Source organism: Camelus bactrianus, chromosome 17 (assembly GCF_048773025.1).
Source record: "Camelus bactrianus isolate YW-2024 breed Bactrian camel chromosome 17, ASM4877302v1, whole genome shotgun sequence".
In the NCBI taxonomy this organism is placed as follows: Eukaryota; Metazoa; Chordata; class Mammalia; order Artiodactyla; family Camelidae; genus Camelus; species Camelus bactrianus.
Window position 1 is genome coordinate 51,780,577 of NC_133555.1, and position 27,342 is coordinate 51,807,918.

Genomic DNA, 27,342 nt, shown 5'->3' on the forward strand with positions numbered 1-27,342 from the left:
GAGTGTGGGAGCCAGTCGGTCTGACTCAGAGCCCAGGACTGAGGTGGGCGTACAGCAGGCCGGTCTTACTTGGCTGGATCCATTTCACTTCTCCGAAGCCCTGTGTAAAACATGAAGCGTGGACGGCCTGTTGAGCACAGCTCTGCCCTCAAGACCTGTTTCAACTCCTCTCTTCCCGGAAAACAGCATCTCTGAGCCCGCCCTTGGTGACCTCAGAGAGATCACCCTAGTGGCCCAGGCTAGTGACCGGGAACATGTACCTTCCTGCAGCCAACCCCAGACGTCCACTGATGCATCATATACTGGCAAAGATGTGAGTTCCTGTGCATTGGTCTAACAGCAGAGACTCTGCCACAGGCCCAAGAGGTGGTGTGTGGGACATGCAGAGGTGCAGGAGTGTAGGCAGTGCAAAAGTGTAACTGGTGACAGGGGTGCAGGGGCTGTGGAGGGCGCAGGCAGTTCAGGGGATGCGGGGGTGCAGGGGTGCAGAAGTGCAGGCAGTGCAGAAGTGCAGATAGTGGCAGGGGTGCAGAGGTGCGGGGAGTGTAGGGATGCAGGGAGGTGCTCAGGCACGTGGCCAGGATTAGAAGGCAAGTGCACATCCTCGCAGTCAGCCTGACCCCGGGAGGCTAGTCCAATCGTTTGGGGCGGCGGAGGCGGCGGTGCGTGGGAGGCTGCCCGGGCAAGCCGGTCGATTTCTTCTCTTCCCTGCAGCCTGGCCTAGGGGGGCCTTGGCCGCTGGAGATTCGCCAGATGTTGGACTCCAGGTAAGCTTGCTCCTGGGAGGTGGGGCGGTTAGGTCAGGGGGCAGCGGCAGCGACAGGGGGGCGGAGCGCGGCTGCCTCTGGCGAACTGTTGGAATAGCTGCCTTCTCCCGGCTGCCGGGCCTGGGAGCGGCCTCTGCTGCCCCTGGTCACCGTACACGCCTGTCCCGCTCAGCTTGCTGAGTGGGGACGGTGCCATTAATGTGCGGGGCCCACGGGGTTAGGGGGGCTGCCGCGCGGAAGCCGGTCAGTTCGCTCAGCTCTCCCCCGCGGCGGAGCCAGTGGCAGCTTCTGCTGCCGTAGAGGCGGGACGCCGGTCTCCAGGTGAGCTTGCCCCTGGGAGGCGGCGGCGGCGGCTGCAGGGGGAGGGGGTCCGTTCCAGGGAGCTGCTCCATTTCTTCTGTCCCGCGCGGCCTGGCCTGAGGGCGACCTCTGCCGCCAGAGATTTGCCTGCGGTCCGACTCCAGGTGAGGTTGCACCTGGGAGATGGGTGCGGTGCAGTCAGGGGGCTGGTAAGGTGGTGGCTGCGGGGATAGGGAGGCTGCCCCGGGGGAGCTTGTGTATTAGCTCCCATGTCTGTGCCGCGTGGCCTGCAGGCGGCCTCTGCTGCGCCAGGTCCCCGGACACCCCTGTCCCACTTTGCCTGCTGGGGGCGGGAGGCAGGGTAGTCAGGGTACACGGGTGGCGGGGGTCGGGGGCCTGCAGCGGGGGAGCGGGCCCATTTGCTCCCATCTTCCCCGCGGCTTGTCCTAGGGGCGGTCTCTGTTGCCCTGGGTTACGGGACACGTGTATCCTAGTCGGCCTGACCCCGGGAGGCGGGCGTGGTACGTTGGGGGTGGTGGCAGCAGCGGCAGGTTTTCCCATGGAGCCGGTCCATTTGCTCCCATTTCCCCCCATGGTTTGCCCTGAGGGCTGTCTCTGTTGTCCCAAGTTCGCCGGACGTCCATCTCCAGGTCAGCCTGCTCCCTAGAGGAGGCCACCGTGAGGTCAGGGGGCAAGAGAGGTGGCTGCTTCAGGGGTAGGTGGCTGCCTTGGGGAGCTGGTGGATTGGCTCCCGTCTCCCCGATTGCCTGGTGTGGGAGTGGCCTCTCCTCCCCCAGATCACCAGACACACCTGTCCCATTCAACCTGCTGGGGGAGGGGTGCCCTGGGCGGTGCCTTTAAGGTGCGGGGGTGGCGACGGCGGGGGTAGAAGACCTGCAGCGCTGAGCCTGTCAATTTGCTCTCCTCTTCCACGCTGCCAATCCTGGGGGCATCCTCTGCTGCCCAAGAAGCCGGATGCCCGTCTCCAGGTCAGCTTGCCCCTGGGAGAAGGGCGCGATGCGGTCGAAGGGCAGAGGCAGCTGCGAGGTCCGGCTGCCTGTCCTAATGGGGCCACTTCTTCTCCTCTCCACTGACCTGGCCTGGGGATGGCCTCTCCCGCGCAAGATTCGCCTGACACCCCACACCCGGTCAGGTTGCTCCTGGGAGGTGGGCGCGGTGAGATCAGGTGTTGGAGAGGAGAGAGTGGCTGCCCCTGGCGAGGTGAAGGATAAGCTCCCATCTCTCTGGAGGCATGACGTGGCCGACCCTCGTTCCCAGGTCACGTTTCTCCGGGTCATATTGCCCCGGGGTTGCAGTAGGGTGAGGGGGCGGCGGGGTGTTGGCTGGGGTATGGAGCCTGCCGCTTGGGAGCTGGTGGTTTAGCTCCCATCTCTTCCGCAGCTTGGCCTGGGGGCAGCCTCTTTTGCCCCAGGTCCCAAAGCACAGTTTCCCTGACAGCTTAGCCACTGGAGGTGGGCAGGATGTGCTGAGGGGGCGGAGGCAGCTGCCAAGGCAGCGACGAAGGGGGCTGTCCCTGGCCAGCTGGTCAATTTGTTCCCATCTCAAACTTTGCTGCCCCAGTTTCGCAGAACGCCCTTCTCCAGTTAATTCTTCTCCTGGGAGGTGGGCGCAGTGCATGCAGCCCAAGGTCTGGGCTCTCCCCTGGGGAGGGGCAGAAACCTCTTGTTCTCCTTTGTCTTTATTCTTCAGCAAAGGGGTTACTTGACCCAATTCTTAATTCTGAGGAAGTGTAGCCTGTGTTACGGAAGAGTTGCTGGACAGTGAGGTTTCTGGGTGGGTTTTCACATCAGCTGATGCCCCAGGCAGGCAGGAAATCTATTACTTAGAGCTTCTTAGTCTGGAGTTGGGGGATGGCCCCGCCATCCTCACCATGCTTTTTAAAAATGTGTTACTCCTCTCTTTTTCCTAGGTGACATTTTAGGTTATTGGGTCACAGATTGCTGGCACACTCATCCCTGTTCTCAAATATCTTTTAAACTTGGGTGAAGTGATAAGTAGGGGAAGATGATTTACTGAAAGGTAAGAATACTTAAATTTGCATTAAAGCTAAATTCTGTCAATCTTTCTCAAATGATTTTTCTCTGATTCTAAATCCACGACCTAGTGAATGTTGTACTCCTGTGTAAATCATTGATCTTCACATCACATTGGTTGAGTGGTCAGCGAGATTTGTTAATTAGATTATTCCTGAAAGGAAAAGCTCAGGCTTTTGAGAATTCCTTGTCGGATGTCACCCAGGCAGTCACAGTAGAAGACAGAGCTGATATAAAAATCCCTCACCTGCCTGAACTGCAAAGCTTCTGGAATTTCTGATCCCTGAAATGCAGGTGACATTTGATGATAATCTGGGGGATGGTTTATATGATCAGATTCTTCCAGTCCTGTAAATGGTTTCCGTGGCCCCAGCCCTGAAAGAACTAGTCTTAGGGGCCATATCATGAGGGGTGGGATGGGAAGGCAAGGTCTAAGAGCTGAAATCACTGAGATTCCACACTCGCTAAACACAGACTCCAGAGCCTAATTGTTGTCAGGTTCTGTTCTGGATTTGAGAGTGTGTTCAGACATGATTCTTGCCCTTCAGGAGACACTGCCTGCGTGGTAGTAACCTTTACATAGATCTGGGGAGGATGGCAATTAAGTAGATGGGCTGTTACGGTTCTCAGTGTGCCCAGGCTCGCTCTTCCAGGCATTCGTGGGACTAACGAGTCATCTTATTCACTCATTCACTAATTTATTACCATTGAATTGATCATTTGTCCCACAGTAAGTGAAAGAAGGTATCAGGAAGCTGAGTTTTGTCCCCTCTCCTATCACTGATTGTATCTGTCAGTCGGGCTCCTTGAGTATGCATTGTGAAATGGTGGTATTTCTTGCCCAATGGGGCTGCACTGTGAGTTTTGAGAATCAGGGGAGTCACGTGGGTAGGACAGCACCCTGACACACATGGCCACCCCACCACATGAGACAGCATTGTCGATGCTCAGGTGACCCGATGTAGACCGCTGTGCTAAACCTGAGCATGTTTAGTGATCTTGGTGGCTATGAAAATACAGACTACCCGTCCTTACCTCTGAGACTCTGAGGGTGTGCACACCAGAATTCTGCATTTTAAGAAGCACTTTAACTAAATCTGATGAAGATGATCTGATGGTCCCACTGAGAAACACTGGTGTGCGAGACACCAATATTGAGGATTCTCAGGGAGCGATGTCTTTTCAGGATTGTCCAAGGGTCCTCACTTGAGACTTTTACCTTGGGTGTAATTGTATGTGTTCAGAAGTGATGTCTTTCACTTCCAGTGCTTGTCAGCATGCTCTCTGCAGGGGTTTGCTCTCAGTAGATGGCAAAAACTATGATTCTTCAGGTCACCGAGCTAGAGTGTGAGCGATATTTTATTTTGGTTTTCTTTATAGCAATGCAGAGTCTCCCGAAAACAGATTCAGACTGAACAGATTTGTGTCAGACTTTGGGAGACCGCTGGTGCCCCAGATGTTCTCTGGCAGGTCAATGACGAATCTAGGTCCATCTTTCACTGCTACGTCAATGAAGTGGGCCACTTCGACAAGGCCAAAGCTAGTATCCCCACCATAGCCCTTGACAGTGATGTTCGGCTCCAGGAAGCCATCAGATGCAGCGGATGGCCAGAGGAGGAGCCGAACTTGCCCATGAAATGTGACATCCCCAACTTCATCAACACGGACCAGAACTCTTCCTTTGGGGAAGATGATCTGATTTTCGAACCACCGAATGTTCTAGAAAATAAGCCAGTTGCCCAGACCCCACACAAAGACTTGAGTTGAGAAACGTGCTTTGTCAGGTGTCTTTTTGAAGATATGAATTTTGTCTTTGTATGGCAGGAAGTCCCGTTTCACAAAATTGTATGTGTTTTTCTCTGAGAGAGAGAAATGGAGACAGACAGAAAGACGAAGAAGCAGAAGAGAGCGCCCTCAGAAGAGAGCTAGTTAAGGTGAGTTTTGTGCCATTAAAAAATATTTGGGGTTTTGGGGGGAACAAAGTATTTACACTGTCTCATTCTCCTCGTTGGAAACCTTGGCCCCACACTCAGTGTCAGCATCCTTGAACAGGGGTTGGCACGGTGCATTTTATCTCGCGCTGCCTCTTCCACGTTCTGCCTTTAGCACGTTGTTTTGCCTCCCAGGGCTGCCACCCTTTAAACTGTAATGTGAGGAGTCTGGAGTAGATGATCCATCCCAGCTCTGCTGTTTTGCAAATTTCTGATTTCGTATTCGGATGAGGCTGGGATACACCCAGAGCAGTATAAACCAGGCCCTACCTCCTGTCTCTTGCTGGGGCATCCCTCAGGTCTGTGCCTTCTACTCAAGCCTTTACTGAGCCCAGCTTTTGTCAGGAGCCCAAGTGCCTACCGGGATGGCAGGAGACCTGTCTCTCGTGGTCACGGTGGCCGAAAATTCTATTTGTTGTGCTGAAACAGCTCTTCTGAGATCCTCCGGCCACCCTTGCTCCAACCTGAGGACAGACCTACCGTTCCTTTCCTAGGAGGAGGATCAATCCATGGTGCATTTTATGACAATCCTGTCCCCAGGAATGCACGGAAGGTTATCAGCTGAGTGAGGGGAAGTGCCTCTGTGTCTCTGTGTCCCTGTATCTCTGTCTGCTCACAGTGCCCTGCCACCGGCTACTGAACAAGAAAAGTGCTATTCACCATGCTGTGTCTTTTGCAGATGTGTAGGTGATGGTCTTGTGGCTCATGTGTGGGCTTTGTGCTGGGATGGTGAAGGGCTTATAAATACCTCATCAACATGTATTCGAGATGGCCTGGTGCCACACAGACTTGATTCATGAAGGCATCAAGCCTGCACACTGGTTTGGAAACAACTTGGTTTTGATCAGTCACACTGCATGCATGAATCACTGCTGATCTCTGGGTGTTTTTTTCATTTTAGATTTATTCACCCAGTGTCTTGCTTAAGCTGAAAAATACATTTATTTCACTAGAATATTCTCGGATTCTTTGTTTCACACATCCAGTTGTTTAATTCTTTAAAAATCATTTTGTGTTTATAATGCCTCCTAATTTCTATCAACTCTAGGTTCCCAGTGGCCTGAGCCATGCACCAGATTTGATGTAGGAACTGTTCCACCAAAAGAAATCCCTTTGCCATAATATCTTTTGAGGAAAATATTATTCTTTAAGGCTCTAACAGTAAATCGTAGAACAAAGCATGGAACATTTATTGTAGTTAATACATGTTCATGCAAAAAGAAATGATATTTTCATTAAACAATGTTGATTTTAATAACTTTTACTAATGTGAATATTATTATTCATAATTTAAATAACCAAATAAAACCACAGTTATTTATTATGAAGATTGAAAACTATTTACACTGTCTCTCAATTAGAGGTAGCTTTATTAGAAGACTGAAGGGTATTTAAAAGATGGAAAAATACCCATGATGACACCATCATTTTTATTAACTAAATATCAAGAACTGTGCAGGGTTAAGATTTAACCATCTGCAAGCTGTCAAGTTAGCATGAGGTAGTTTGTGGATGCTGCCAGAAGACAGGAGTCTCCCTCAGGATCAGAGACAAAGAACTTCCTGCCAGCACAGCAGGCAGCTTGGGGTTCATGTTCATGTTGGTTCCTGAGTTTCTTTCCTTTTGCTGTTGTAACAAAGGACCACAGACTCAGTGGCTTAAAGCAATACACATTCATCGTCTCACTGTTCTATTGTGCAGAAGTGCAAAGTCATTGTCAGTGGGCTAAAACCAACGTGTGGCCAAGGCTATGTTCCACACCGAGGCTCTAGGGAGGGATTCGTCCTCCTACCTTTCCCAGCTTGCAGAGGTGTTCACACTCCTTGGCCCAGGGCCCTGTGTCACTGTGACCTCTGCTGCCACTTTACATCTCTGTATCTGCCTATATAGATATAAAGGAAGAGTCTTCTACATCTGGTATGGACCGTTTTTCCTAAATGGACATTGTATCTCTATGTGCAGATTAAAACCCCTTCCCTCCAGGGTGTGGTGGCATCAGCTCACAAGATTACCACTCTGGGCTTTAAGTGTCCTCTTTGTATTGTCACCTGGGAACTTCTCTTTCCATAGTTAGCTCTGTGTTACATTTGTTGTTGTATTTTACCCGGTATTACTGAAAGTTTTACTTAAAAGGGATCCTAATTAGCTCTGTTTACCTGTTTCCAGAGCTGAAAGCTTCAGTTCTAGAGTATCTGTTTGATTTCTCTTAAAAATACATTCCAGTATATTTCTCTGGTGAAAGTCTTTACCCTGTTATCTATTCTCCCATAATTTCCTTATTTTCTTGAATATATTAAAAGTATTTCATAGCCTTTATTGGTAACTCTGATGCCTACATCACCTGGGGGTTTGCATCCTTTGTCTAATGTTTCTTATTCTCATATTATCTGTTATATAGTCTTGACATGTTGCATGTCTTGAAATTCTTTATTACAAGGCAGACATTGCAAATGAAAAATCCATATGTTATTTTCCGTGAGAGGTTTTCTACCTTCCTGTTAGGCAAACAGGGTGAGGGACTGATCATGTCACTCCAATCAGGCGCTGAAGTGGATCAGGACTGAAGTGCCTTTTTCCTTAAAACAGCTTTGAGGTATACTTGGCAAAGTAATTTTCACACGTATAAAGTGTACAGCTAATACGTTTTGACATAAGTATATCCCCAAGAAACCATGACCACATTCAAGAGAGTGAACATACCCATCACCCACAAAGCTTCTCTCCTGCCATTTGTTGTCCCTCCCTCCCTCCCAATCTCTTCCCCTGGAAACCATTGATCTGCTTTCCATCACAACATATTGGTCTGCATTTTCAACATCGTTGTATGAATGGATTCATGCAGTATCTACTCTATGTTGTCTGACTTCTTTCATTCAGTGTAATTATTTTGAGAGTCATCTGTGTTGCTGTATTAATAGCTTTTTTGTCTTATAGCAGAGTATTGTTTTGTGCTGAGTTTTTACTGAATAGTTTGTTGTGAGCAGTGTTTGGATAGACCATCATTTGTTTCTCCATTTACTTCTTGATGGATGAATGGGTTATTTACAACTTGAGCTATTATAAATAAAATTGCAGTGAATATTTGGTTACAAGTCTTTATAAGGACATATGCTTTTCTTTTCTAAAGCACCAGATGAGGAATATCTGGGTTATATGGTAGATAGGTATTTACCTTTTTTAAAGAAACTGTAAAAGACTGTTTCAAAATGGTTGTACTATTGTAAATTCCTTGTGGTGTGTATCAGCTCTGGTTGCTCTACTTCCTTACCAGCACTTTGTAAGGTCGGTCTTTCTAATCGTATTCATTCTTGTATGTATGTGTACTAGTATCTCACTGTGGTTTTTGAAAGCATTTCTCTAATGACTAATGGCATCTTTAATCAGCATCTTTTCATATGCTTATTATCCATCTGGATATCTTTACTGAAGTGTGTTTTCTGGTCTCATTCATTCATTCAGGTGTTTGCATTATTATTGAGTTTTGAGACCTCTTTATTCTGGATCAGATACAAAGAGAGACCTTTATCAGATATATGATCTGCAAATAGCTTCTGTCTATGGCTTGTCTTTTCATTTGTTTAGCAGTGTTTAGAACAAATTTTAAGAGTCTTCATTTTGATAAAGTTCACTCTATCAGTTTCTTTTTAAAATAAATTATACTTTTGGTGTCATAGCAAAGAAATATTTGCCAAACCCAAGGTTATAAAGATTAAGCCTATGCTTTTTCTCCTAGCTGTTTTGTAGTTTTAGATTTCCTATTAAGATCTATGATCCATTGTGAGTTAATTTTTGTATATTTTGTGAGGTGTGGATCAAAGTTCATTTTTTTTTTGCATATCACTCTCTAATTCTTCCAGCACCACTTGTTGAAAAGATCCTTTCTCCACTGCATCCTTTTTGAGAATCAATTGTCTATATAAGTGTTGGTTTAGTTCTGAACATTCTATTCTGCTCCATTATTCTATTTTCCTGTTTTACACCAACACCATACTTTCTGATTACTGTAGTTTAAAAAAAAAAAAAAGCTGAAAATCAGATAGTGCAAGTCTTCCAACTGTGTTTTTCTTGTTCAAAATTGTTTTGGATATTTGGGATCCTTTGAATTTTTATATGAAATTTAGAATCAGTTTTAAAATTCCTTACATCCTGTTCTGCCAAAATTCCACCCATGTCTTTGGCCATCTCCAAAGCCACATTTTTTGAAGAAGTCTCTCTAGATCCCAGGTGAAAGGAATTTCTGTTTCATCTGTGCTCCAATCACATTTGATAATATTTGATTACATTTATTCATATTTGGCTGGATGTACTTGTGATCTTTCCTGCCATATAGTAAATCTCTGAAGATTTGGAATCTTGACTTGGGTTCCCTCTGTCTGCTGAGAAAACTAGTTCTATGCTTTGCAGGACAGCGCCCTGCAGTAAGAGCTATCTGCAAGACACATCTAGCTCATTGCTTGCATATCGTCAAGGAATCCTGCAGATTTAGAATTGTTTATTGATTGTTGTCTCCAAGACGGCTCAGCCTTTTTTATTTCTATTGCTACTGCTGCAGTTTCAAAGGACAATGGGCTAATTATTTTCCAAATATCAAAACATACTGTAATTGAGTTGTGACGCAAATTATGTGCTGCTGTTTCTTAACAACCTGCTTAGTGTTCACAGGTACCTTCACTCATGGAACTTTTGGGAGAATGTCATATCCTCAGAGATAGCAATGCTGTCTTTGGCGACCTGAGCGGTAGTATCTGAACTCACTCCTGCTGTTTTTCCAGTGCCCCCTCTAGCCCTCCTCCAGCCCTCCATGGGGGGCCTGAAGTTCTGCCCTCGAAAATCCTGTTGCTTCTCAGGAAGAATTCCCTATGAAGGATATTCATGTCCTTCTTGTGGGGACATTCAGTCCAGAGACCTGACAGCAGGGGAAAATGTTTAGACTGCTTTTGGTAGAACGTAAATTCTTCCATACTTGTTAGAAGCAAATCCAATGAGGAAACTGTGTTGTCATCTAACAAATCAGCATAAATGTCTGATGAGGAAGATCAGCTTCCCCATCCCACTCAGGCGTCATGTTGATGTGACACTCACCTTGGCTAACATTTTCTCCTGTGAGCAACGTGAAGTTCAAGACGTTATGAATGGCTTTTTGTTTTTCTTCCTTAGTCTTTCCACATTCACTGTGTCTGGTGAGATTATATGAATCCTGCTTATTTTCAGCCCAGCACTAAGTTTTTAAAAGGATCACGTGTTTAAAAGGCTAGTGGACAATTTGTTAGAAGATCAAAATCCTTAGACTTTGGTCCTAGAGTTGAATCTTGGTTACTGGTGAATGAGAATTCCCGTTAAAATTTTAAATTCAGTGATATAAAGTTTTAAAAATAGTTATATATTAGTCAATTTCATTAAACACTATAGCAGTTATTTACATTTAAGCCTGTCTCTGGGGCAATTTTGCAATGATTCCCTCCCTTTATTGATTCCCTCTTTATCAGAATCCTTGAGAGGTCCCTGTCATCATTGTCAGTATCATCATCATCATCACCATCATCATGGAACTGATTCCTCTGGGAGATTCTAGGAAAATAAAGAGCCGGACGGGGTTATGTGAAGGTCAGTGTGTGCATATACAGTAAGAAGAGTTGTCAGACATTAGATTCAAGATACCCTTTCCATTTAGAGAAGAATGTGGTCATGAAATCCTGATGTGCTGAATGAAGGAAGTGATGGGAACAGGGTAGTCAATGGAAAGGAGGAGGAAGTGAGTGAAGCGGGGAGCATAGAGCCTTGGATAGGTGATCAGCACATCAGCACATTGAAAATGAGGGGAGTGTGATGGCAGAATCATGTCCCTCCCCGGCCACAGGGTAGCCACCTGTGACATGTTACTGTACATGGCAAAATGCATGACAGATATTTTAGGACAAAAATCTTAGAAGATTTCTGTCTTCTAAATTGTCTATCAGTTAGCGTTTTAAACCCATGATACATTATTAAAGATTAGTGCAGGGGAACAAATAAAAAGGATTCATATAATCCACCAGACATACTGAATGCAGAAAGGCTAAGGAAGAAAAACAAAAAGTCATTCATAAGTGCCTTGAACCATAAAATGCTCATGAGAGGAAATGTTACACAGGTGAGTGTCGCAGCCACATCCATAATGCCTGAATTGGATGGGACAAGGGGATCCTGAGATGAGACAATAGGGTGAGTAGCCTGGATTGTCCATGTGGGCCGAATGTATTCACAGGGGTCCTTAAAATGGAGGACATTTCCCAGCTGAGTTTAAAATCAGAGGGAGGTGTAGCCATAGAGCAATGTTCAGAAAGGCTGCTGACCATGAAAATGGAGGAAGTCGTTGGGCACAAGCTAAGGAAGGTGGGTGACCTCTGGAAACTGAAAAAAAAAAAAAAAACAACAACAAGGAAACATTCTCTTCTAGACCCTCTAGAAGGAAGGAAACCTGCTGCTACCTTGAATTTAGCACAGTGAGAACTGTGTTGGATCTCTGACCTCCACAGCCATAAGCTGATAAATCTGTGCTGGTTTAAGCTCTTAAGCTTATGGAAATTTCTTACATTGGTAAAAGGAAAATAACATAGTGAGCCGTAGTGTAACGGATTAAAGGTATAGGATGGGGTGTGGAGAGGATTCTGACATTTACACCTAAAAAACAACCAGGTGAAATGGGAAGGTGTTTTAAGGAAGACTTACCTGGCAGGGCTGTTAAGCAGACTGGAGCGAGGGGAGCATTGGAGTTAGAGGAATCAATTAAATCTCCACAAGAAAAATAAGGAATAAAATGTAACAGGGCTTCAGTGATAGTGGATGTAGGAATGGAAATGGGCAGAGAGATATAAATATTACTTTGAAATTAGCTACAGGTTTGATGACTGCATGTTGGGGAGACTTAGCCGATGTGTGGACTGAATGTTTGCATCCCCTCAAAATCCGTATGTCGAAACCCCATCTCCCAGGGTGATGGTATTGCGAGGCGGGGCCTTTGGGAGGTGATTTGTAGGATAAAATGAGGTCATGAGAGTAGAGCCCTCATGAATGGGATTAGTGTTCTTATACAAGCCCCCAGAGTGCTTGCTTCTCTCTGCTCTCTGGGATATAAAGATGTTGGGAAGACAGCCATCTTCGAGCTGGCAATCCTCTCAAGGATACATTGACCTTGAAAGTCTCAGCCTCCAAACCATAAGGAATATGCTGTTTGTTTAAGCCACCCGACACGCGGTAATTTGTTACAGCATCCCAGACTGACGAAGACAGTGGAGAATGCCTCTGAGTTTGGCACTGATTGCCTGGAGAATGCTGAAACCCAGGGAAGTGGGCAGCACAGACGTTTACTCATTTAATCCTGCCAACACAGTAGGAGATAGAGTCCACATATTCCTCGCTACTTAAAAGGTAAGGAAAAAGAGGCACAAATAATAACAACGACAACAAAAACAACAATAATTTGTCCAAGATTCACACAGAACCCCCTGGAGGCAGAGTGAGAATTTATACTCAGGCAGGCTGGCCCAAGAGCCCCTGCTCATAACTAATAAGTCAGATCACCTTGCTTATGTGGATCAGTTTTTTCAACTGTGATATAAGGATACTGTGTCTAGTAACTTATAATTTCAAAATACATCACTGTAACGGAATCATTAGTCACAGGCCTTACAAACCACAGAAACCTACACATACAAAAATAACTCGTTAGGTCAAGATAACCAATAACGTTTTTAAGTATTATACCTGCTGGGCCTTTGCAATAAAATGTCTTTTTATAATTCTGTCTGGCTACAGAATAACTTCATAATCCTGCATGTTGCTGGTGGCTCCCATGTTGGACAGCACGGGCCTAGAGATTTTAAATTACTTGCCCAGACTCACCCAGGAAGCTCGTGGTGGGATCCTAGCTATAGTCTGGGACTTTTCCTTCCTATCCAACAAGTCCCTCATGGAAGTTTAGAAGCTTCTCCTTTGGTGCCCAGCTGTCTATCCGTACTTATAACATCTTGTCAGGTGTTCCAGCCTGCTCCTGAACATCAGCCAGAACCCACTTCTGCTCTATTTTGTCCAGGTAATACCTTCTAGCAACTTCCATTGCCTTCTTGGCATCAGTTCTTACCTGGAAGGGTAGTGGCTAGAGGTGGAAATGTGTCCACATGACAGGTTTTTCATAAACATAGCAGGAGTGTTCAAGAGAATAAAACGTCAGGAAGATGAGTAGAAGCAGGTCATTTAATATACCAAATGGGTACTTTCAATGTCTGTGTTTCCGAGTCCAGGCTTGTTCTGCTCGTGCATTACAGGCCAATAAATCAGGAGACCAGGTTTTGGGGCAAGAAATAGCGACTTTAATTTGGAAAGCCAGCTGAGAAATGGTAGAATAATGTCCTGAGGAACCATCACCCCAAGTCAGATTTCAGGCTCTTCTTTTATTAAAAATGGGAAGTGGGAATGCTTGGTTGTTGCAAACTTGGTGTATGAATTCTTTGTTGTTAGAATCCTTTGTTCTTGCAGCTCTTCACCTGGGTCACATCCGTGTAAACCTCCAACAAACAAATGTTATTTTCTATTCTGTAACTTGTTATCTTTATGTGAATAGAAAAGTGTTAATATCCTTCAAAGTCAGAGCCTTGAGAACAGGTTCTCCTGTATATTTCAGGCTCTAGGCAACATTGTTTTACAAAAGGTGCAGAACCAACAAGACTAAGCCTAGGAAACAGGGCACAGGGTTAAAGTCAAAGGAACAGATCTAGTATGGAGTCAGATTTTTTCTTTCCTATTTCAGTAGTGCCATGGAGAAGGCAGTTTGGGCAGCTTTTCGTAGGGTCCTGGAGGCTTTCTCTCTCAGCCTCTGTGTGCCTCTGTTGAAAACCCTTCATAGCTATCTAGCCTGCTGGAAAACCACTCCGCCTGTTTTGCCCTGAAGATGTGTTCTGTTTATAACTGATCTCTACTTCTTGGAAAACAACTCAATAAAAACTCAGTAGGTTTTCCACCAGCCATGGGCAGGGGTGAGGAATAGCACTTTATTATTTTATAAAAAAAAAAATAAAAGAAGTCTTAAAACAGCACTGGGCACATAGGAGAGAGTCAATAAATGCTTCCTGGCTAAAATCAAAATTGATGGCTCAGTGATTCCATGGCTGCTGTATTTGCTGAGCTTGCTACTCCTTTGCTCCATTACACATTTTTTTTAACTGAAAAAGAAATACATGCATGTGGTTAAAAAATTTCAAACAGAGCACAAAAATACACAAGTGAAAGAAGTTTTCCCTCATCCTCTCTTCTTTCAGCCCTCCCTGGAGATGCCACTGTTTACAATCCTTTGTTTGTTTTGCAGGTATGCTATGCACATTCCGACCTATGTATGTAAATTCCTTTAAAGTATTACTTATTTTTAACTTAAAGGGATTTAAAACCTCGTGTCTTCTGCCCTGGTAATAGAAAAGAACAAATCTGACTCCATATTAGATCTTTTCCTTTGACTGTAACCCTGTGCTCTGTCTCCTAGGCTTCATTTTGCTTGTAAAACAATGTTGCCTAGAGCCTAAAATATACAGGAGAGCCTATTTTGAATGCTCTGACCTTTAAGGATATTTAACACTTTTCCATTCATATAAAGATAACAAGTTACATAATAGAAAATAACGTTTGTTTTGTTGGAGGTTTACAGGGATCTGACCCAGGCAGATAGCTGCAAGAACAAAGGATTCTAACAACAAAGAATTCCTACACCAAGAAGATTGCAACAACCAAGCACGTAGGAAAGGAGCCTGAATTCTGACTTGGGGAGATGGTTTTCCAGGACATTAGTTTGCCATCTAGGTCTACAGAAAGTTGCTACTCCATGCCCCAACACCTGGTCTCCCAACTTACTGGCCTGTCCTGCACTAAGGAGAATGAATTTGGACTCAGTAACACTCCTATCTTCCTAGCAAGCTGGGCACTGGAATTGAGGGCAGCTATCCCACACCCAGGGACATACTGTGTGCCCTTGATTGTTCCCCGAGGGTGGGGAGTGGTTTACCCAGGAAGGATGGGGACTAAGCACCAAAACTCAGGCAGTATGCTCCTTTTGGGATCTGACCTTGTACCTCCCGCTCCCCGCCAACACAACACCTGGGACAGTGGAGGTAAGGCAGACATCTTGCCTGCCTGTGTCCCAGCATGTAAAAGGGGAATATGTACTCTTTCCAAGGTAGTTCTGAGCGACAACACCTGCGGGTGCTTGGTTCCCAGAGCAAGAGAAGCCCAGCTCCACTTGGGAGCAACGGGTGTGATCCCCATAGGGGTTCTGCAGAGGCCTTGGGTGGAGGGCTGGACCAGGGAGGTAAAATATGAGCTGCGGGCCTTAAAGGGTTAGAGAAGTGTCCAGAGGCAGGACTGTTGCCTCCTTCAGGATGCCCCCAGAGTTAAAACTATTTCTCTCCATCTCTGCTACTGTCCTCCACCCTCCAGATCCCTGCCTTCTCTCTGTTACTCCTGTCCATGTCTCTTCCTCCACTTTTCCCCTTCTCCCGTCCTCCTCCCATCTTCTCCGTCCCTTGCTTCCCCACCTTCTCTCACAGAACTCGGAGAGGATCGCTGGCCCTCCTGCGCATGCGCAGTCTTTGCCAGCTGGAATGAGGGTTGGAAGCTCCAGCTCCGAGCCGGGGATCGGCCCCAAAGGCTGCTCAGCTCTTTCGCCCGGTAGGACATTTGCTCCTGCCCCGGCGCCCCGTCCACAGCTGTCCAGGGTCAGGTGTGCACCTGCCGCCTCTCGCCCCAGCCGGGCTCCCCTGTGTCCGTGGCTGGCGTCCCTTTCCCTTCTCCCACCCGCGAGTCCTCTCCTCCCGGGCTGCCTCTCCTCGGCCGCCGGCCCGTCCCCGCCCCTGGGCGGGCTGTGTCCCGGGCGGGCGGGGTCTGCGGACCCGGACGGGGGCGGGCGGCTGGGGCTGGGGCTGGCCTCCGAGCGGGGCTACAGCCCGCGTACCCACCCCCGCTTTCCCTGCCCCGCGACCCCGGGGCTGCCCTCCTCTCCCTTTCCCGCCCCCTGGGGACCAGCTCAGTGGCGTCTGCGCTGCTCCCCCGGCTGAGTGCCTCCGGCTGTAAACCCCAGCTTCTCCTGGTGGAGTCGGGAAAATGGAGCGTCAGTGCTGAGCGAGCTTCCGTCTCCTCCCTCAGTGTTTCTGCCCCAGGTAAGTACCTTGAACCCTTTCACGTGTTATGATGGCGGTGCTTGATGATGTCACTGTTTTTATAGTGAGAGGGATTACAGTGTTGAAAGCAAGGCTTGGTTCAGTTAAAAATCAGCTGAAGGCATGAGGCTGTGACATCCTCCATCCTTCCCTCTCCCAGGGTGAAACGTGTGACCGTCGATGTTAAAAAAATAGTTACAGTCCCTAACTAGCCCAATCCAGCTAGGGTGTGTTAACAGGAACAGCACCACCAGAGGCTTTGTAGACTCAGGGACATTGCAGTCCAAAAGAGCTCCTGGCAAAATTTGGTTTGTTTTGGTTTTTTTGTTCTTCTTAAATTGTGGGGCAGACTAGTTGTATAGAGGGAAAAATAATTGTCAAGAAATATTTTTTCATTTAACATCTTTATTGTGATATTGTTCACACACCATGAAGTCCACCCACATAAATGCTACAATTCAGCAGCTTTAGCATATTCACAGTGGTGCAACCATTAATATTCCAGAACGTTTTCATCACTTCAGAAAGACCAGTGGAAATGAATGACCTATCCACACCTTCCCAGTGCTGGTTCTAAAGAAGTTTCTTGGCTGTTCCTGACCATAAATTATCTTGTTACCCATAAAAAATCTGGTAGGAAATCTAAACAGAATTGTATTGAATCTGTCTATCAAAGCAAGAAGAATTAATGTCTTTATGGCATAAATTTCTTCTAGCCATGAATATATCTCGGACCCTATATTTTCATATTTCCAGAGCCTGGCCCATGGGAAGTCCTCATTAATTGTTGGGTTTGTGAATGATGAGATACATCGTTAGTTGCAACTGAAGCCTTTCACAGAAGAGAAAATAAACTCACTGAAGCCAAGTGACTCTCTGATGGTCAGAAATAGTGACAGCCAGTGCTGGAGTGATCCAGTGGACTTGGTGTTTGTAACCAGAATTCTCCAGCACCTACAGCTAAGGGGATCAGAGTATTCTTTTATTTTTTCTAAATGGCGTTGCTTTTATTTTTACTTATTTTTTAAAATTATTTTTTATTGAAGTGTAGTCAATTTAGAATGTCAGTTTCAGATGTACAGCAGAGATTCAGTTATAAACATATGCATATGTATCTACATATGTTTTAGATTGTTTTTAGTACAACTCATTACAAGAAATTGAATATAGTTCCCTGTGCTATATAGTAGGTCCTTGTCATTTATTTTATATTTATTAATGTGTATCTGTTAACCCCCCTTTTCCTGCCTGCTAACCACAGTTTGCTTTCTATGTCCATGAGTTTATTTCTAGCAGCATCGATTTTCCTAGTAATATATGCTGGTAGGCTGCTTTCAGTTTCAGTAATTCCAACTTATCTGTGGGCATTTTCCTTCTGGTGCGCCTGTTTGTGTTTTGCACACGTGATATAAGAGTTGTGTATTTGGGAGAACTCCAGGCCTCGTGTAGTGCCTGGTACAGAGCACCCACTGAGCTGATGCTTGAACTGGGAAAAAAAACATAGTAAATGTTGGAATTTCCACTATGGTTGAGACTTCCAGGTTTCTATAACCGGTTTAGCCCACCTTAATATTGGCTGCACCCATACTGTGTAATTTGGTGGAACTTCATGGTATGGTGGTGTAGAGACGGGGCCTTGTATGCTTCTTCTCTTTCCGTTTTCTAAGACTCATTCTCCTGGGCCTTCCAGATCCTCCCCCAGCAGAGCACAAGGCTGGCTTGGTGCTGCGCTGAGGCAATATTTGTTAATAAGGCCCTTTCCTCATCTCTTCTGAGCCTCCGTTTCCTTCTCTGCACAATGAAGACTTAGACTAGAAAAGTGCTTTTCAGTTTCTTTTAAGCCATGTTTCCTTTGAGAAACAGAAAATACAAATCTCTCCTCCCATTCAACATATACATTTTGACACATCCTCCAAGGAGTGACATAGCTCTTTGTGGAAAATTGAAGTGATTGTGATTCCAGGTGGCACAGAAAAGACTCTTCAGACATTTACTGCACGGAGAGGGCAGGAAAGGGGCAGTATATCCCACTTTCTAGTGTGAGCACTGGAACAGGGGCTTGGGCTTATATACAGTGTCCGACGTGGCCTCTCTCTAATCTTTTTTTTTTTTTTTTTGCCTCTCTCTAATCTTGCACAATGTGATAAACTTCTCTCCCTCAGTTTCTTAATGCGTCAAGTTGGGGTGATAACAATTTAACTCTTTTGTGAAACATTATACACATAAGATATTTGTTTCTCGGTAGAAACAAAACCTGCGGGAGAATCAGGGATTTTTTTAAAAAAAATAAAATCTTGTCCACAGCTCTCTGTCTGTGTCTATTTTGAAGTTCCTTGAGGGTGAGGGTTGGGTCTAAAGTCCATCGTGGGACAGGTGGCCCATGGGTCTGTGTGCCGCAGATGGCCCCCTCCTCCCCAGGCCTCTTCCTCTCAGTCCAGGATGAGGTTCCCTAGTAGATTTACACAGAGATCTTGTGGAAATGGCTTTTCATTTTATTGTTTCATGAAGAAGGGCTGCCATCATGATCTCTGTGGTCAGGTTTTGGTGACCTGAAGGCTATGCAATTACGTTTTTCTATTTAATAAAAAGAAAAAATTTACAAGTACAAAATTAGGCCTACGGTGGTGGCAGGGGCTCTTGAAAGTGGGGACCATTAGCTTTGTTAGCTTCAGGTGCAGGGGCCTCTGGCCATGAGGACACATCATCGTGCTCTGAAGTTGGAGGGACCAGTGGGCTCAGTGGGAATGTTTACTGAGTGTATCTCATGGGCTGGGCATTGACCGATTGGTACTGTGTGTTCCTTATTTGAGACAATGAGCTCATTTAACCTCAATAGCCTCTTTAATAAATTAGACTTTTTAATTTTGAGATATAATGTAGATTCCCATGTAGTTGTAAGAGATAATATGGAGAGGGCCTACGGACTTTTTGCCCAAATTTCTTTAAAGGTTCCATCTTGCAAAGTTGGTATACAATTCAGTAATGACACACTAACCCTTTGAGGTTTGTGTTATTGCCCTCATTTCTATTCATGATTAAACTGGGGTTTAGAGGAGCACACAGGCCTGCCCAGGTCACCCATGGTTAGTGTAGAGTATGGTGAAACTTGGGCTTGGGATTTCCTGGCAGTATCATCATGATTCTCTGTGGCAGGGAGCAGCATTCACATTTCTTGATTATTCATTCATTCAACAAGCATTTATTGAGTAAACCCTGTGGGTCAGATGCTATCATAGATTTATCTGATTCTTCAGCAGTATGGAGAATCCGGTAATGTTTCCTTCTTTTTTTTAATCTGAGAAAATTAGCTCTGAGAGGTTATAAACCCCCCAAAGGAAATATAGCTCATAAATGAGGGATAGTAAATTTGTACAGTTCCTTCTTCTTATGCAGGTGGGACCCTAGGCATTTTAAATTTGTAAACTTCCATAATCCAGATATATTCTTGTAAGGCAAGGATTTTTTTTTAATTGAAGTATACTCATGTTTACAATGTTGTGTCAATTGCAAGGTGTTTTTTTTTTCTTGAATTTGGAATTCAAAAAATATTTTTTGAGGGGGGTAAATAGGTTTATTTATTTGTTTCATTTTTTTTAAAATGAGGTACTGAGGATTCAACCCAGGACCTCATACATGCTAAGCATGTGCTCTACCACTGAACTGAACCCTCCTCCCCAAAGCAAGTTTTCTTATCAAGTATTCTGCAGCTTAGGAGTTCAAATAAATTGGAGTTGAAATCCAGGTCTTTTGATCCTACTGTGTTTCTTTGCATTATATCCTGCTGAGGGGTGTGGAAGCAGTTCCTTTATTCATTCCTTTATTCAGCAGTTTTGAGCACTGACTTTGCATCAGGGCCTGGCTAGGTGCTTGGAAACAGAAAACAAGAAATGACCCTTTCTGCAGAGGTCGGAAGCCTAGACCAAAAGCTGCGTAATGTGATCCGACCTGCGGTAGCCATGTGCAGATGCTGAGGACAAACTGTACCCCCGGCTTTGTTTGGGCTCCCCCTGCCTTCTGACTGGTACACACCAGGTCACCGCAACCCAGTGAGGCCCGCAGCCTGCAGCACAGTATGTACCTCGGTCTCCTCTTCCCTCTCGTCAGGGCCTGCAACATGAACATCCCTGACTACGTGCAGTGTGCTTAGGACCACCAGACTCTCCCCGTGGTGGTCCAACCCGTGGGGATCATCTCAGAGGAGAATTTCTTTTGCATCTATAAGCGAATCTCCTTGGTGAGGCAGATCATCCCTTGCGGCTCGCAGTGGGCACTCTGTATCCACTAAAGTCACCACTATGCGCCCGAGAATGGGTGGAGAGACTTCGAGACCCACCGCAAGGTCGTGGGCCTTGTCACCATTACCGACTGCCTCTTGGCCAAGACCTTCGAGAAGCTCCACGTGCAGAGGAGCTGTATGGCACCACGCTCTATGACTCTCGGCTCTTTGTCTTTGTGCTGCATGGGGAGGTTGCCGAGCAGCCGCGCACCAACGTGGCCTTCAATTTACGAGGACTGCAGGGTGGTGGAGAAGAGGATCGAGGACTTCACTGAGTCTCACTTCATCATGCTCAAGTCCAAGTGGCTGGACTGTGCATCCGACAAGACTGGGGACAAGATCCTCCTGCTCTACATCCTGTTTGAGAAGGAGGACTTTGTGGGATTGGACACAGAGAGCAGGAAAGTCTACCTGGATGCACGGACACCCTGGCTGTGTGAAGGGTTGCTTCCCTACATCCAGAAAGGGATCAGCAAGGAGGAGGGCTGTCTTGTAGCCAAGGCGTGAAGGAGGTGAAACCCGCCGGTTTTCAGACGTTTAAAAGTGAATCCGCCTTTGTTTCAGAGAGATACTTTTAGGGTTATTATGGACACTTACTCCCGCTTTTCAGCCAATTCCCCTGGTGTGACCCCTGGAGTTGCTGTCCAATAGAGTAGCCAAAGCCACTGATGCTAGGAGAGCTGGGGAGGAGGCTGCTCTGAGCTGAGATGTGCTCTAGGTCAAATGCACATCAGACGCTGAGACTTGTCTAGTAAAAAGAATGTAAACTATCTTGTTTCTTTCTTTATTGATTACATGTCAAAATGATAGTATTTTACATACTGTACAATAAGTAAGATATGTTTTTAAATCAGTTTCTAGGGTTTTTTTTGGGGGGGTGACATTTTTAAATGTGGCAACTGGGAAACTTTCTTTACATGGCTGTCATTTCATTCCTGTTGGACAGCATGTCCTGGGACAGTCTCATCCCTTTGCTTATAGATGTCATGCTGAATCCTGAGACGCAGAATGAGGTGCTGGTTGAGCTGGGGGTGGAGCCAGTGTCTCCTGCCTCCCAGGTCCAGCACCTGCACGGCTCAGGAGCTCTCTCCCTGCCTGACAACCACCATGCCAATTTAGGACAACAGAAACACTGCCAGGGGCTTCCAAATGAGCTCCTTACGCAGGGAAAGGCGTGTCACGGAGCATGGGGCACAGCAGGGAAAGATTCGTCCTCACTTTGTCCCTGTGATTAGGTCAACGGACCCACTTTGCCTTGGAAGTGCAGACGAGCTCTTCTGGGCTGCCTACCCCCCCACATTCTGCTCTGTTTCCCTGTGTATCTATCGAGATGTCCCTCGGGAAGAAGAAGGTGAGATGCCTTTGCCGAGAGGTGGTCCCCCTTTGCTGGGGAGAGTGTGGGAATCTGTGCCACCCCGACCTACGGCCTCGGGCCTTGAGTATTGAGAGGGCTCATGGCGGTCCCACAGGTGACGGTCGGAGGGCCTGGCACGAGCTGCCGGGCCTGATGTGGAGGAGGGTTTCTGCGATTCTCTGTGAGTCTAAAATCAGATTCTACTTTCTGGTTGTTGGTAAGTTGGAGGAGAAGATGCCAGAGAATTGATAAAAAGATAGTCCAGACCAGTCCTCTGAGTGACAGGCACAGGGGACACGAGTCCCACCTGCTTGTGGTGCCTGGCGGGCTCTGGATGAATTTTCACTTCCTCCCCGGACATACATCTATATCTTAAGGAAGGGGCGAGGCTTGTCGTCTCCATGACCTGTACTTGTCCTCACAGGGCCCCGTGATCTACACGGCTTTCTCCCCTTCTGCTTCTTGTAGATGAGCTGGCAGATGTAGTGGCCTGGGCAAAGCTGAGGACACAGATGCCAGCACCGTGCCACTCCCAGGCTGGCTCCATTCCCGTCACCTGTCACCTCCTGCTGAGTCCCCAGGCGTCAGTCAATGTCGGTACATCGGTGCAACGTAAGTAGGGACCAATATCTCCCCCTGGACATAATGGTGGGTGAGCAGTGGAAGCCTGGAGCCCTGCCCCAGCCCCCTGACCAGTGCCTCCTCTTTTGTCACAGGAGGCACTGGTGACATGTTTGCTCAGCAACTGCTTGGCTCTGAGTCTGCAGACCCACCAGAGAATACCAGCTTGTTTTTGCCTTTTGAAGTCTGTCCTTGGGATTTGGCGGAGTAGCTGGATGTGTGCTTAGCCCATAGTGGTTGACACTGTCACCATTGTTTACCCAGAACCTCGTGTACCAGGCATGGCTCCCGGCATCAAAATACAGCAGCGCATTAAACCTCCCTCCTGGTGGGTCTGTCTGTTTTGGTACCGTAAGGGCTCAGCCAGCCTCTGAACGTCAGTGAGATAACGCGGCCAGTGAGCTCGGGTCAAGTAAGTTCTCCTCCAGTCACTTTTACTCCATTGTTTCTTTTACTATTACACAGTCATTAATTTTTTAAACAATGCTTTGGTGCAGGAACAGAGCCTAATTCTCTCCTGTTACTCTTGGTGGGAGTGAGTAAAATTGTCCAGCTTGAAATGCGACCACATTTTGTAGCTCAAAAGCTGTTTACACGCATCTAGGTGAAGTTTAGGTTTGGGGCGCTGACCTCGTTGGGGTCCCCCGGCAGCGCCGCTCGCCTCAGGCCCCTGCCTTCCCTGGAACAATAGGTGAGGGTGGGTCTCACCGTCCCCTCGTCCCTGTCCTCACCAAACTCACCTAAATTCTTGTAATTGCTCTCAGTTATTTTTGTTCTCATGTGTTTCTAATTTTCGCTGTTCCTCTTTTCCTTTTTCTATTTCCCTTTCTATCTTGTACCGCCCTGTGAGCATGTTGTTGCGTCTGAAAAGTGGACTGTGCACACCCTGCATTGGAAATAGCGAGATTGTCCTCCGTGCTGTCCCCATCGCTTTAAAAAGCAAAAACCTTAACAGTTGCCTTGATCCATATATTATCCTAGTCATCTTTTTATTTTCTAGATTTTTGGAATTTTTGCTTTGTTAGCACATCACCCACTGGTGTTTGATACCTGTTAAAATCCTTGCTTTGGGGAACAGTTTGGTCCTCCTTATGTTTGGTGACAAATGCGCCCTTATTAAATTTGTTTGATTGTTTTGAAGAAGTGAGATGTGAATTGATTTAGGCGGATGCTGAGGGATTTTTTTTCAAGGAGTATTTAAACTTGGAATGTCAAAATCTGCAGCATCTTCCTTGATTCTGGCTTTTAGACAAACGTGCTTGGCACGCGGTTCAGGGCTGTCGTTGTGTGACGTGCGTGACGGAGCTTCCTGGCCGGCGGTCACTGGTGAGAAAGTGGCAGTCTCGGGGGTGAGCAGCTGCAGGGGATGCTGTTGGAAGAAGCAGTCACCGGTTTTTTGTTTTTTGTTTTTTCATTCACCTTCCCGGTGCCATTTAATTTACTTTGCCTTCATAGAGAGGCAGGAGTGGGTCTAAACTCCATGCCACTCTTATTTTCCCTTTACGAGGCTGGTTTTTCTGAGTATCAGAACAACATGGCCTTCTCCTAAGTAGCTGGCTCACTTGGATCTGGTGGACACAGGGACCGCTAAAGGGGACTGTAGCTTCCTCTCTGCTCCAGCCGGTGGGCATTCAGAGCCGGGTCTGTGGTTTGCCTCAGCAGCCATGCAGTCCTCCCTGCACCAGCCTTTACTATTAACCCATTATGGCAGTAAATAGCTGACTCCGTGTCTGTTGCAGCTGACGTCCACCACTGACGGCCGTGTCGTTAGTTTGCGGTAGTGAGTCTCCAACACCCTATTCAGCTGTGAAGTGACCTTGCATTCTCACCCACACCCTGGTTCATCTCACCCGGGGGAAGGGTTTGGCCACCACTGTCATGCTGGCCATGAGACCTTGTTTTACCTTTCATGCCCTGGTCCAATTGTGGACACTTCATCCTTCACTGACTTGGTCTCGCTTGAGACAGACCAGACATTCTGAAAGAGCCCATCACATTCTGGGGGGGAACAGAACACAAGAATCGCAAGTAGGAGTCTAGGCTCTCTGGGTTGGCAAATGCAGGCTGGGATCTGTGAAGGCTGGGCTGTGCCCTTCACAGGCCTTTCCCGTGGCTCCCGAGAGCCCAGGGGTCGGAGTGAGAACAGCCTTGCCTGGGTTCCCCCATCCTCATCTGCTCACTGGCAGGTGTGTCTGCTAACTAGGAACTCCCCCAAACCTCGGGCCCTTCAAAGTTCAGACCACAGGAGAACCTTGAGTCCCTTCTCCTGGGCCTCCTTTGTGAGAATCCAGTGCCTTCTGAGGTGACCAGAGGCAGGAGATGCCTCCCCCTCCAGGGAGCTCTCTTCGGAGGACTGTGACGCACTGCACCTTGCTGTCAGCTTGTGGGGTTCCATCCGTGGTCCTTGCAGAACCAGACTTGAGATTGGCTTAGCAATAGAAATGACAAGACTGATTCCAGGGCAGGGCCGGGGGGAGGAACAGGGGAAATTGAATGTGACCTCAAACACCTAGGTGGGTTCTGGGTCTGTTACTAAAATCGGGAGCCTGGGAGGTACCTGCCAGGAATCGAACTCTAGAGTAAATGGTGGACATGAGGCATTTTTAAGATTCCATTTGTCATCCAAGTTAGGACTTCAAAGAGGCACTCGGGTCTATGGCCCCGGGGCTCAGGTGAAGGAGCCGGACTAGAGAAACACGTTGGGAGTCGTCATTCTTAGCTGGGTTCACAGCCGTGCAGGTGGATGAGTTCATCTCGAGAGGTGCAGACTGAGGCTGAGGCGGGTCAGGGCTGTGCCTGGGTTGGAGGAAAGCCCAGACCATGCAGCTTTGGCGTGTCACTCAGTGGCGTTTGGGATTTTCAGAGCAATGGCATTTATCCTTAAGGGTCTTGGGGGTGGGCAGGGCCACCCAGGAAGAAATCTGAATGGAGGGTTGTGGCCACGCGTGCGCATCTGGGGATGAAGCAGAGGCTGCATGTTCCAGGAGGGGAACCTCCTCGGAAGATGGAGTCGGAGTGGGGAGTGTTGAGAATGTAGTCACACTCACCTGTGAGGGAGGGACAGAGGCCTAATGAGTCTCCACCCTAGCGGACTCTATTTCCCATGAACAAAAGGCCAGCAGACAGAAGATTTGAGGTGAGAAAGAGCCAAAGTGGAGAATGGTGGTTGGACAGTTCTGGAATTGTCTCCCTGCAAAATAGAGTTAAAAAAACCCAGACTCTTAAGAACATTGATAGTGACGTTGGAGGAGATAGTTCTTTTTCTGGCCTCCTAAGGGTAAGACATGTATCCGGGGATACACAGAAGAATCGGGCAGTCTGGTCCGGGGCTTGACCCTTACCAGGGGGAACAGGGCAAGTTTAAAGGGGGAGAAGGGCAGCGGAGGGAAACTAGCCAGGTCTCGTGTCAGGTAGCAGTCGGCCTCACTACTTGCGTGTTGCATTCACATCCGTGCCTCCCAGGTGGGCGGTGGCAGCCCCCTTTTGCAGATTGGGAAGCCTTCTCAGAGGGGTTAAGGAATTGGTCCATTTCGCGGCTAGTAAATGCTGTAGCAGGATTCAAGCAGGGCCTTGTCAGACTTCAAGGGCATGTTCTCTCTACTAATTCCGGTACCTCCATGTTGTACCTGGATTGGTGAATTGGGTCAGTATTGGAGCCTTTCACAAAAAGTACGATTTAAGTGCCTCAGGACTCTTTCCCAAATCTCAGTGTTCTTTAATTGTTCAGAAGCACCGCAGTGCTTTTCGCCCCACAGAGGTAAGGTCTTACTCTTTTGACGATGACGTGGTTGCAAATGACGTACAGGTGCAAAACCAGACTTATCAGCTTCTGAAGGGAAACTCTCCAGTTCTCCCTTGATAGGCTTTCTTCCACGGGATGTAACCTGCTGCACCGTAGGTCTGAGCTTTCTGTATGGAGTGAGGGTTTGATATCCAAAGTTAGCAAATAAGGGTCAGATGGAGAAAATCGACGTTAACTATTTATTTTGGGGTTTCATTAGACAAGATGCACTATCGCTTAATGGCCCATATAACGTAAGTAATTGAGTACAGAACATTGCATTCCTTACTTTCTAATGAGAGGTGTCTTGCATCGTAATGTTGTCTGCTTTGGAACTTCAGCTCAGCCAGTAGGGCACCTGTCAGTGTGTTGGTGTGATTGCATTTACACAGTGCATGTAATCTGGGCTTCCTCTGCCCCAAACACTCCAGTGCAGAATCATAGGCTGTAGCCATCACTTAATTATACAAATACTTCTAAAACTATATGATACAAAAAAAAAAAAACAAAGAGAGAGAGAGCGAGAGAGATTGCCTTATCAAATTTCCTTTGATTTTAACTGCAAACTGTTGTTGAGCAGCTCTGGTTTCCTTTGGATATGAATATGTACATTTCTTTGCATGTAACTTGGATCTTAGACTAGAACACCAACCTCTTGCTTTCCATGAGCCACAAAAATCATAGCCAAATGACATACGTATTAAACATTTTATTCTTTTCTTCTGAGACAGAATCCTTGAATCTGGGACTTGGGCTGTGATTTTGCTTTTTGCTCTTCCCACCCCCCTTATCGTCTCACTCCTTTTTCCCACGTGGCCTCCAAGAGTTCATGGTCTCAGAGGAGCAGGTGGACAAACACCAGTTGGTCGCCAAGCAGTCCTGCTGTAGAGGGAGCCCAGCCAAGAGCTAAAGGACTTCATCAGAGAGGGCTTCCTTGAAGAAATGGGCTCTACATTCAGTTATGAGGACAGAGTAAGAGTCAGCCAGGAGAAGGAATCAAGAGGGTGACTCAGGTTGCAGG

At 46.9% G+C, this 27,342-nt stretch overlaps 1 protein-coding gene and 1 long non-coding RNA gene across 2 annotated transcripts; both read left to right on the top strand.

Annotated features, from left to right (window-relative positions):
- Nucleotides 1-123: 123 nt before the first annotated feature.
- Nucleotides 124-12,599, top strand: LOC141573724 (uncharacterized). The gene is made up of 5 exons (XR_012499739.1): nt 124-313; nt 715-3,107; nt 4,988-5,055; nt 10,599-10,716; nt 12,360-12,599. It is a non-coding gene; the product is annotated as an uncharacterized LOC141573724 (long non-coding RNA).
- A 3,135-nt stretch (nt 12,600-15,734) lies between these two features.
- On the top strand, nt 15,735-23,454 carry LOC141573694 (uncharacterized). Its single transcript, XM_074344107.1, has 4 exons — nt 15,735-15,740; nt 15,881-16,289; nt 22,388-22,531; nt 22,636-23,454. Exons 1-4 carry the CDS (start codon nt 15,735-15,737, stop codon nt 22,749-22,751), a joined length of 675 nt encoding a protein of 224 aa, XP_074200208.1. The 3' UTR covers nt 22,752-23,454.
- Nucleotides 23,455-27,342: the final 3,888 nt, after the last annotated feature.

Coding starts and splice junctions, on each gene's coding strand:
- LOC141573694 (XM_074344107.1), top strand. Junction 16,290..22,387: donor CCTCAGTGTTTCTGCCCCAG/GTAAGTACCTTG, acceptor TGCTTCTTGTAG/ATGAGCTGGCAGATGTAGTG. Junction 22,532..22,635: donor TGTCGGTACATCGGTGCAAC/GTAAGTAGGGAC, acceptor CTTTTGTCACAG/GAGGCACTGGTGACATGTTT.